This window comes from Tursiops truncatus, chromosome 2 (genome assembly GCF_011762595.2).
Source record: "Tursiops truncatus isolate mTurTru1 chromosome 2, mTurTru1.mat.Y, whole genome shotgun sequence".
Lineage (NCBI taxonomy): Eukaryota > Metazoa > Chordata > Mammalia > Artiodactyla > Delphinidae > Tursiops > Tursiops truncatus.
Window position 1 is genome coordinate 175,773,338 of NC_047035.1, and position 12,038 is coordinate 175,785,375.

Below are 12,038 nucleotides of genomic sequence, written 5' to 3' on the forward strand. Positions count from 1 at the left end.
GCCGTCTGCGGGTGTCACCGAGTCCAAGCTCACTCTGCTCGGCTGCAGGACAGGCCAGCGAATCGGAGACGAGGTGCTGCGGCAAGGAAGGCGACTTCATTTGCAAAGCCGGCAGATGGAGAAGATGGCAGACTAGTGTCTCTGAAAAACCATCTTATTGGGGTCTGGTTGCCACTTTCTTTCATAGGATCAGCAAGGGCGAGGTGGTGAGGGAGTAAAGTAAAAGGGCCATTGGTCTTTCAGAACATCTCCTGAAATGACCAGCCTCCTGGAGGGGATGTGTTAATTTCTTCTTTCTTGCAGCCATTCACAGGTGGGCAGGGTTCCCTGAGGCAGCCCATTGTGTATGATTATAACAACAAAAGCAACTGAAAAGCAAAGGTTAAAGTAAAAGAAACAGATCCAACGTGGAGTTCGTTCCATTTATCTCTTCCCTGTTACAGTTGCAGAAATCCTTGTTGTTCAGGGAGAGGTTAGTCTCTCTTCTATTAAGGCCTTCAGCTGATTGGATAAGGCCCACCCACATAATGGAAAGTAACCTGCTTTATTCCAAGTCTCCTGATCTAAATGCTAACCTTATCCAAGAAACACCTTTACGAGAAGCGTCTAGAATAACGTTTGACCGTCTGGGCACTGTGGCCCAGCCAAGCTGACACAGAAGATTAACCGTCACATTCTACTTTACCTATATCGGTGGTAATTATTGCAGTGAGGAAAAATTTACCCTTTGGAGATTTAATATGTCTTCCGCATCAAATGTTTCCCTCACTAAAAGAAGTCATTTAAACCGCGCAAGTCAACAACATGGAATGGATTTGTGACGTTTCAGTCGATTACTGCCTGTCCTACGAAACACCCGTAGTATTCTGGTGACGTCAGATCCCAGCCTGTGCCACTGCGCTCACAGGCGGTAGCGCGCCTCGTCTAACAGAACACCTACGTGCACAGGATGCGCCTGCATCCGCCTTCAGCGCGGGGCACCTTCTCCGGTTCTAGGTCCGCTCTGGAACATAGCCACGGGAGTTCCGAGAAATGCTACCATCTCATGAGGTCTTTTCCAAGGACTATTTAAACAGAGGAATTTCTGAGACCCTTCGCCTTGCCCCTCATCTGCCTCTACACTGCATCTCCTGAGTCCACAGAAGGAGAAGAGAAGCAGAAGGGATTACCGTGCAGACAGAATACCCTTGGACCCCAAAATGGGAACGCCCAGGGTCCCTGCTGATCTAAATGAGGCCTATACTCAGTGAATACATTTGATCATTTTCACTTTCTCTGATGTGCGTAAAATCAAGCACAAAACAGCATATATAAGTAGCCCTTCCGTGATGACTGGTTACATTTTTGAAAAATACATTCCATGTCAAAATGATCAAAGTTGACTCTTTAGAAAAAGGAACATTGTAACACTCCAATAATTGAATGTCCGTTTGTATACGAATGATATCTTAAAACCATATTTAGTGAGCCATCACTGATATGAATGTACACTGGTTTATAGTGTAACACGCTGCATTTCTTGAAGTTCAGCGTATTTATCAGTAAAAGAGGTTTGGCTGTTACTAGTGGAAGGAAGGAAAAAGCTCACTGACTAGGCAGTGTAAGTTGTATATTGTTTGCATATAATTAATAAAGTGAAGAAGGCAAATTGATAGTATGCTGTAAATATGAATTGCAAAAGTTGCACCTTTGAATGTGTGTGTGTATATTTATATACTTAAAGTATATACACATGTATATATACCCACACACATGAATTATTAGAAGCAATTCATTTCCTGCTCTAAGCTCTCAACAACTTCCTTTAGCTTTGGTGGATGGCGTGAAAGTTAGCGTTTTTGGTCTGTGTGTCTGTGCGCGCGCGCACGTGCTGGCTTCCGAAGGGTGATTGCTTCTCAGTGGCGGAAGCGCAAGCTTTAATGATTCTCTCTGCTCTTTCCTACTACAATACAAAATAGTCCATATGGAGAGTAATTGGTTTTTTCTTTGATTGGTAAGAATTGCAGAATGTTTTTGCTCTGTATAATTCATTATAGAAATCGTGTTATAAACAAGTCACAAAGCACTGCTTATCATGCATCTGTCTTCAAACATAATTTCTTGCAAATGATCTCCTAAAAAATCATCAGTTTTTCTCCCCTTCTGCCCCTGCTGGAGCATGTCATGCGTATTTTTTTTAAAAACAAGATCAGTTTGGGGACTTCTATAAGTTAAAACTGTTCCTTCTGTTTAACTACAGTGTTTACCATAAAGTTCAATAAAAACTAAACCATCCATTTGCTGTTATTTCTTTTAAAAGCTATTATTTATCCATCTCTACTTCTGTGTTTCTTCCTAATCCTGTCTCTTATTTGTCCAGTGTTTAAAACACCAGTGAGCCTCTAGTTATATTGCCTATTTTATAAATCTAGCAAAAATTCCCATTTGTTCCAATATTCAGTCATTTTATTAACGAATGCTATGTAGGTAACTACAGCTATGTCAAAATTTACTGCCTTAATATTTTTTCCAAAAAAATAAAATTTATACGAAGAGAACATTTAGAAGCATTCTTTCACAAGTGGTACAGGTTATTTCTTGAACAAGAAAGAACTCTGCGTAATCTTGACATGTCTGGAATACTACTTGGAAATACTTTCTCGGACAGAAAGAAACCATTTCTGCTTGGAGAATTTTAGGTTGCATAGACTCAACTTAAAAAAATACATTAAAATTTCAAATCCAATTTTACCCCTTTCAGAATTATATTTTTATATTAATTTTTATGTGTGCATACTGTATTTTCTCATAATTTTGAAAGAGTAAGTTAGAACTCATTTCTTTATTAGCTGGCTGGAAGATTAAATTCTCATGTGGTTTTTCTATTTTTTTTAATGGTAATGCTGTGCTGTGCTTTAAAAATATTGTTTATGGTATCAGGAAAACTTTTTAAGACCTAGGTAATTTTTTTTTCTTGGAAATTGCAAATTGATATTTTATATTAGCTTCCATGATTTCATTAGGTACTTTGAGTTTCTATTTTTATTTTTTGCTGGAGATGAGTTGAAAGATTCAAGGGTAATTATGGTATTTGAACATTTCTTTAAACTGAAAGCAACTTTTGTGTCTGTGACATTCCAGAGGTGAATTTTCCTTGTTTGAAAGCCATTTCCCCCTTTATATACAAAATTAGCATATGTATGGCTAGTTAATATAATCCATGATAACATTTAGGTTTCTTTTTTTTTCCCCCCCACCCCCGACACTGTTTTATAAGATGGATGTAGAAGGTGACTAGTCCAGCCACTCCAGATCTCAGTAACTTTTATAGTTTACTGTTCACGTTGCTTTTCAATTTAAACTTCCTCCCAAGATTTTTACTTGTGTGTTGTTTTAAGATGTTCTTAATTATCTTTCTTTGTCTTTGGGATAATTTTATGACGGGCATAGTATGGGAGCATCACTTCAACAGTAAGTTTGTCTTAGGATAATGTTACTACATAGTCTTCACATGTCTCTTATGTTTATATCATTATAACAAGATGGGCATTATATTCAAAATGTTGATTTTAATGGAAATTTCCAACCTGTTGTATGATAATTCCCAGCCGCTTAGTTTTTATTAATGTCTACATGAGTTTTTTTAAGTCTTCTTTAAAAGTTAATTCATAGGAATATTTTTCTCTTCCTTTTTTTTGATAAATTTATTTATTTTATTTATTTATTTTTGGCTGTGTTGGGTTTTCGTTGCTGCGCGCGGGCTTTCTCTAGTTGTGGTGAGCGGGGGCTACTCTTCGTTGCGGTGCGCAGGCTCCTCATTGCGGTGGCTTCTCTTGTTGTGGAGCATGGGCTCTAGGCACGCGGGCTTCAGTAGTTGTGGTGCGTGGGCTCAGTAGTTGTGGCTCACGGCCTGTAGTGCACAGGCTCAGTAGTTGTGGCACATGGGCTTAGTTGCTCCGCGGCATGTGGGATCTACCCAGACCAGGGCTCAAACCCTTGTCACTAGCATTGGCAGACAGGTTCTTAACCACTGCATCACCAGGGGAGTCCCTCTTCCTTGTTAAGGTGCCTATTGAACTCATTCAATATTGGATTGGTCAAATTAATCCATTGTGTTAAGAGAATAACTTTCATCCAACGTTTTTGGCAGTTCTCCCAATTTTTTTTTTTTTTGAAAAGCACATTTTAGTATATTTAAGGTGAGAAAAAAATAATTAAAATGCTTATTTTTACCTTCTTTTAAGAAACTAAGCACTTTTCTTGATTGTGTTAAAATAAATGTATTTCTTCAAAAAATCAGGAAGTTTAGAGTGGACCCTTCTATAGACCTCTAATTTTTGAGGTGCCTGTGACCAATATTGCTCTGTTATAATTCAAGCAGCTTTCACTGAAACTCTTCTTTCCCAATCTACCAACATCTGTAACATTTAACATATTAAGAGCTTATAGTCTTAAAAACATTGGGGCTGCATAATATCTGATGTTATTATATCAGATTGGTTACAGAAATGTAACCAAAGATGGAAACTCTGCCGTTTGAAAATCCAAGCGGTCACACGGTAGGATTTATTTTCTTGTAGTTAACAGAAAGGCAGGTCGCACTCTCCTTCACACCTGTGGTTTTTGAGGCTCTTGGTGTTGGTGGTGAGTTACCTTGGCTCTGCTGGTGGTGGTGGGGGGGGGGGGTGCCTTTTGTGTTAATGGAGATGACTGCCCATAAGATGATCTTGTATTTTTTTTTTATAAAATGTCATCATAAATGTCAAAATTTTATGAAAAAGTAAGATCATTAAAATGATAACTATTTAAATTATAAAAATTTACACTGAAGTTATTTATGGGAGCCAAAGAATATGATAACAATTTGTGATTTAAAAAAAATTTCCTATCAATTTGATTAGTTTAGTTGTAAGTTTTCAAAACCCAGACTCCTTCTCTTTTTATCATCTTCATTTCTTAGGTGAGACTGCTGGTTCTCTATTTATTTTCCTTGACCTTTGGTCTTTAGTTTTTATACTGTATTCTCATTAAAAAAATTTTCCATTGTTTTTACTTCCATTGCTTTTTAAGTATTTTAATTTATTGGCTATTTCTAACCTTTAAGAATATAAAACTTTGATCTATTACCATAATCATTTCAAAATACAGAAGACTGGAACCTGCCTCTGAGACACAGTCAAAACGTATTTTCTGTTATATGTTGGTATAACCACACAAATACAACTACCAGTACCGGATTTCATTTGTTTGGTGTTTTTGTGTGTTTTTTTTTTAATTGTAAAATTACATAATATTATGGAAACTTTAAAAAAATAGGACAAAACAGTTGCCTACAGCCCTCTTTCCCTAATACAGTCATTGTCTGCTTTTATACTTTTTTCTGTATCCATACCAATTTTTATATTAGTAAAAAGTAAAACTCATAGTATAACTATGACTGCCGTATATGTCCAGTTTTTTCCATTTATTAGTATATCAAATGCAATTCTAATGGTGCCGTATAGGTTTTTAAAAAATATTTTATTCTGTATCGGGGCATAGTTGATTAACATTGTTGTGTTAGTTTCAGGTGTTCAGCAAAGTGATTCAGTTATACGTATACATGTATCTGTTCCTTTCAAGTTCTTTTCCCATTTAGATTATTACGGAACATTGACCAGCGTTCCCTGTCCTATACAGTAGATTCTTGTTGGTTATGTGTTTTAAATATAGCCGTGTCCTCAGCCCCATTTCTTTGAAAAGGTGTTTTTCATAATTAATCATTCCCATACTTTGTATGTTTTGGATGCTTCAAGTTTTTTTTTTTTTTACTATTAAAAATATCACTAACATTTGAAATTATAGGATGGTTAGGCATAATATTTATCTACAATTTGAAGCTAATTTTAATACCAAATGAGTCTTAATTCACATACGTAAGCATTAAATGTAATACCCTTTTGATGAATGGTGTTATATCAATAAATATAGTGAAGTAGCTTTGAAAATAACCAAATCACAACTGCCTGAGTTTAATTTTTTTTCTTTTACTTTAGAGAAATGTCAAAGTCAAATCAGATTAGAAGTACTTGCTGAAAAATCTTAGTTTCTACCCCTGAGCCTATGTTGTGAAAACCCTTAAATTACAAGTATTTGGAGTAATTTCTATTCCCCTAGTAGATCAGGAACTCTTTGAGGGCAGTGACACTGTTTTGTATATTTTGTATTTTACACATCATCTTAAATACAGAGGAGTATCAAAAATATATTTAATTATATTTGAAAAATATCTTCTAACAGAAAAAGAGCTTATAATTTTTAATCCCTGAATTAAACTGCTGCTTCTCTTTGATAATTTTTTCCTGTTATTTCATAAAGTCACTGAAGGCTCACCAGTTTTTCTCTCATACATCTATGTGTGTGGAATAACATTTCAAACTTTGTTCTTGACTTTCTTTCATCTTTTAATATTTGAGCCAAGGCCTTGGCAATTGTTTTCTTTTTCTGACACTAAAAGAAGAGTTACTTAAACCTGTAGATTGTTATGCCTGCCTCATACGTTGCTGTGAGAGTTAAATGAACTAATGCACGTAAGTGCTTCAGATGGTGTCTGTCATCCAGTAAGTTCTCCACAAATACCCACTAGCACCACCACTTCTGTTGTTTTGGTATTAATATTACTAATAAGGGAATGATCTAAACTCAGACCAAGAATCACCTTTTTCTGGTCATGACATCATAATTAACTATCTGGTGCTTCAGTACAAAGTATGTATTCCTATAAAGTAGGAAAAGGATTGTTCAGTAAGTATTTCTGGGACCACTGGTTAATTACTTAGAAAACTGTAAAGTTACAGCCTCACGTCACAGACTTGATCTCCTAATCACAGCTGAGTAATTCCAGATGGATTTAAAAAATTAAGTGTAAAGCCATGTAACCTATTTTTTTTTAGTTTTAGAAAATTTGGGTATTTATCAGACTAAAGGGTAGGAAAGTCATAGAAGCAGTGGAAGAAATGACAAACCAAAGAAGTTCACAGATTCAAATACATAAACCTTTAAACTGTCTTTGAAAAGGAAAACTGAAAATCTTAAAAAGTCTTTGCAACAAATAGGGCCAAGGGCTGTGACCTTAACAGATACGTGTGTGTGTCTGTATTTATGAAGACCCCAATCACAAAGTGACCAACATGCGTTAGCCAACAATTTACAGAAGAAAGAAATGCAAACGAGTAATAAACGTGAAGGAGGGCTCAACTTTACTATCAGTTAAAATGAAATGATACACCGTTTTTCACTTGTCAAATCACTACAGATTTTTAAATGGTTAGAAGTCCTTTAATGAGAGAATGGTAATAGGGGCAGTTGTACTTGGAAATGTACACTGTTATTAACCAATCCGAGAAGCATTTGGACAAGATCTGTCAAGCTTCTTGCAATTTGCCCTAATAAAGTCATCAGTGACATAGAGTAACAGGAATGTACAGGGATGTTTATTGCTGTCCTGTTGAAATAAGGAGCAAATAATAAGCAACTTAAATGTCATCTTTTATAATAAAAAAGTAAATTTACTTTAAAACAGAACCATACAACTAGATAAGTTAAAAGTCATCGTAAATTATTCCTGCTGGAAAATATTAGATAAGAAGCGTCTCCGTGTGATGAAGGGCTGACCTGCAGCTGCAGTCTCACTGTGAAGCCACTTTCCTATTGTAATAAAGTAAACACGCTGTTCCTTAAAAAACACAAATCTTTAGCAGCTGTGGGTAAGAGCCCTGGAAAAAGCCTGTCCGTAAAAATGTTGAGCCAATTATAAATTACAAAAATGTGAGATATAAGGAAAAATACATTTTGTACGAAACTCTTCCCTTACTCCAAATTCCTTGTTGCTGCTTCTTTCCTGCTCCTTCTTTTTAAAAGCCAGCTTGTGCTAAGACTTGTGCACAGAAAACAAACTAGAAGTAAATACGTTCTAGGTTATTTATTCACATTTATTGGAAAGAACCTTCTGCTTGCTTTCAGTTTAAGTACACATTCTTGGTCATCTTTTTAATAAGAGAACCACCTAAGACCTGAAGGCCAGAAATTATGAACCCCTTTTCCTGACATAAAGGTCGCTCTCCTTTAGGCTTAGACTTAACCGAGGTGTGCTGACGCGTCACTCACTGTGTCACTGAAGTTTGAAAGTTACGGTCTCTTTGCTGCCTTGAAAGGCAGACCCAGTGTGCCGTTACCTCTGGCCACCTGGTTTGGTTTTGCTTTTATCTGAGAGGCAAGTTAAGTATTCTGGATTTCATACCTTTTGTCATATCCTCTGTTGTTCTGGGTTGGGGATTTTTCTTTTCTTGTTTTCTGACTCTGTTTTTGTGTATGCACATATATGTATGTACATGTGTATATGCGTGTGTGCCTATGTATGCGTATGTGTGTGTGTAAATGGGTGGTGTAAATATGGACCATATATAGGGGTGTGTGTTGAGGAAGTGAGGGATCATGGGTAAGGAGGACAGGAGGGAGGGATGCTCTGTAGATGTAAATATAGGAACAGAAGTAGCACAGCCCTAGAAGGAGTTATCTAAGAAAAAATGAAAGGATAGTTAAGGTACACTTAGGTCTTTGTTTTATTTCTTTAAAAATGCCTTACCACTTTAATAAGGTACTTCTAATATTTATCATATTTAAATCTGGCTTTACTATTTTGTGTCTTTCGTAGCATTACCCAGTTAAAAACATACAAGCCCCTTAATTTGTTTTTCCCGTTCTTGCTAGACGTGTGCTGTGGGAACGGACACAGCATGCTCCTGCCTTCGAGGACTTTAAGTTTAGGTGGGACGTAGCCAGGTACTGGTCTCTGTCTAGTCTGTAAGGCGTTTGCCATATGCTAGGCACTGAGCGAATGCTTCACATGGACAGTTTAACCTTAATAACCCTGTGAGGGGTTGACAGTATCCTTATGTTAAAGCTGAGAAATGAGCCTTAGAGAAGTTTTTAAACAGTTGGCAAGTCACCCAGTTAGTAAGTAAGCCAGCGACCCAGGCCTGTCCCCCTCCAGTCTGAGCCTTTAACACTCAGGGAGCGGAGCTCCGATTGGATCCGTATGGACCTGGCTGGCTTTTCCCTTTGTTTTGTACATGAGGCACGGGGCCAAGGTACTCAAGCCTCAGAACCTGTGGGAATTCCACTTGCCTGGTCGTGGCCACCTGGAAAACATGTGAGCGAGGTCAGGGCCGTGTCGTGGTGCGTGGGCGCATGTGGTGACATCCCTGATGCACTGGCCCGGGTGCAGGGGCCAAGCAGCTCCGTGCTCCCCAGGGCTGCTTCCAGCCCTGAGCCTTCACGGATGCAGGGTTTGTCCTTTTGTCTGCCTCTCACATTTCTCTTGTGAAAAGACCAAATGCGTTCTGCTTCCTTTGTTGAAATTCATGTTAAGAAAATGAAGCAGGAATGATAGCAGAGTTCTGGGGGTTGCCTTTTTAAAATTCTGTTTCGAAAATTTACTTTTTACTTTGATCAAGCACCTATCCTGTACCAAGCGCTGTACAACTCGCATCCCCAAGCCATCCTGTAGGCCAGGGTCCTCCATCCTTGATGTCCATCGAGATCTCACGTTAGAAATCTGGTTCCCTTCTCTCTTTCTCCCACTATCTCATTATTGTTTATGATGGAAGTGAAAACTTCAGTTAATCCTACAGACTCCATTGGGTAAAGCGCTTCCACTGAAGTTCAGGATGTAGCTGGGATTCGTGGATCAGGAATCTTTCCGGTTTTCACTTTCGGGTTCATTGTGGGCGAGGCATTTACGTCTTAGATCCATTTCTGGGCCAAACATTTGGAGTGATTTGATAATTGTTTTTTCATATCGCCTTTATGTTGAATATTATTAATTTTTAAATCTAATAGTAATATTTATTTTTCACGTACCCTAAAATTCACACAGATCAGTTATTACATTATTATGTTTTATTATAAAATACCTTTATTAAAGTTTTTTCTGTTTATCAAATTTGATCAATATTCTTTTTAAAGAGAATCTATTTTTATATGTTTTATAATTATACTTGCGTCTTTTTTTGTACTACAGAGCTGATAGAGAATATATATCATATCTTAATAAGCAGGCTGTTTTCCCTCCCTTTAAAGTCTGTATTTTGAGAGTGTTGGTTAGGCCAAGAATTCTTGAATGGTGTGTATGGTAAATATCACTATTCTAGAAAAGGCATAAGACCAGAATGATAAAACAACATGAAGCAGAAGCAGAATGAAATGGGAGTTGACTGAGAAAAGGAACTTTTGCAGCTGCTTTTCTAAGCCAACATTTCAAGTGACAGTGGTGAGCTGGAGGGGACCGTTGAAGCAGACAGGAAATCTATTTAAATACTCGAAAAGCTGTTTAATAAAAGATGACATGGTCTATTCATAAGAGTGCACACTTGTGGCTCTGAAACTTATTTGCAAATTTCAGTAGCCTTCAAATTATAAAAGCATAGAATTTCCATAGGAGAAGAAGAACTTGGGGCTTGGTCATTTGCTCCACCCCCTGGGGTCTCATAGCAGTTAAGTAACTTGCTCTTAGTGACAGGCAGGTTCTATCTGCCGGATCTGTGCAGAGGCCTGTTTGACACTGTGCTCTCCCTGACTTTAGTTTTCTTTCTGTTTAACAATAGATGCTGTCTGTGGCACAGGTATGTTGTTAGGCTGTGCTCAGAATATAGCATAAAAGATTCCAGTACTTCTGAGTGGGAATATTCAGCATTTATATTTAAAGTGATTTTAGTGCTTTTAACTTTTTCTTATCAAATGTGTTCATCAGTCAGTCTGTGAAAAATTTTCTGTATGACGCCTGACCTCCTTAATTTGTTTTATCACGTAGTTATTTTGGTTCCTGATTTCGGAAAAGAACTCTTTATGATTTGGAACCGAATAAAATTTATGATATTATAACTATATAATTAAATGTTAGATGATTCGCTTAACAGTCGTTTTCATGAAATAGTGGAACATCTATTTACCTTTATTACTAAGTGCACTTGTAATGATATTATGGTGAATAAAATCCAGCCCAACTTTGAGGGTGTTTTCTTTCTGTATTGTGGTGGGGTCTCTTTTTTTAGTTCTAATTGCTAAAAATAGTTTTTTGTATTTGCAGCTGGTTTTAGAAGAAGTTTCCGTCTTAGTAGAAAAGATAAGAAAACAAATAAATCCATGTATGAGTGCAAGAAGAGTGACCAGTACGACACAGCCGATGTGCCCACATATGAGGAGGTGACACCCTATCGACGGCAGATGAATGAGAACTACAGACTCGTTGTCTTGGTTGGTAAGTGATTGTTTTGTGTGTGATGCTGAGGAAATAAGTGAGACAGTGGGAATTTAACCTCAAAGAGAACAATGCTGGAAATTTTCAAGCTAAAAAAATCTCACCTTAACACCTTTTCTTCGGCCTCTAAAATGAAACCTTTAGTCTTTTTGTACCTATGACATCGAGGAGACTTTCAAGACCTCTGGGCCACGGCGTTGGCATCTCACTGGACCCTCTGTGGGACAGGGGAGAGCAAACACTGTCACAGTGTATTCAGCATATCAGGGCAACTAAGTAATAGAAATGAAAAAATTTAATGTAATCGCGTTTCCTTTGATTCATTTTGAGGCAGTAGCCATGGTATAAGCTTCCTATGGGTTTAGATCTTTGATGAAGTTCTAGGGTGTTTAAAGCTAGAGAGTTAGCGAAACTGCGAAAAGTAAGTATATGCGGGGATTTCCATAAATACTGGTCTGATTTGCATTAACATCCTAGCAGACGTCTTGTCCAGCCTTTAAGATAGGAGCAGACACAACCTTCGTGTCCCCACCCCACCCTTGTTTGTGTTTCTTTACAAGTGTGGTGACGGGTGTATAGGCTTCAAGGATCAAAGCCAGTGATTTGGGGGGAAAATCTGGAGCCTAGAGTCTATCTCTTGTTAATTGTGCCTTTATAGACTGAAGATGACAGTTATGCGGATGAGAATAGATGGAAAAGCTAGAGAATCCCCCTTTCCTTTGAAGGTAACAGCGTGTTCGTAACAGACGGTAGGTGACCCGTA

The 12,038-nt window shown here is 37.6% G+C and overlaps 1 protein-coding gene across 9 annotated transcripts in view; it reads left to right on the plus strand.

The window, feature by feature from the left end:
• The window catches only part of MPP7 (MAGUK p55 scaffold protein 7), a 263,462-nt gene that overhangs the window by 197,939 nt on the left and 53,485 nt on the right, over positions 1-12,038 (plus strand). For all 9 annotated transcript variants that reach the window (XM_019933608.3, XM_019933607.3, XM_019933604.3 and 6 more), the window contains one exon: positions 11,105-11,275. In XM_019933608.3, coding sequence (XP_019789167.1) covers positions 11,105-11,275 — 171 coding nt within the window. The remainder of the gene's footprint in view (positions 1-11,104; positions 11,276-12,038) is intronic.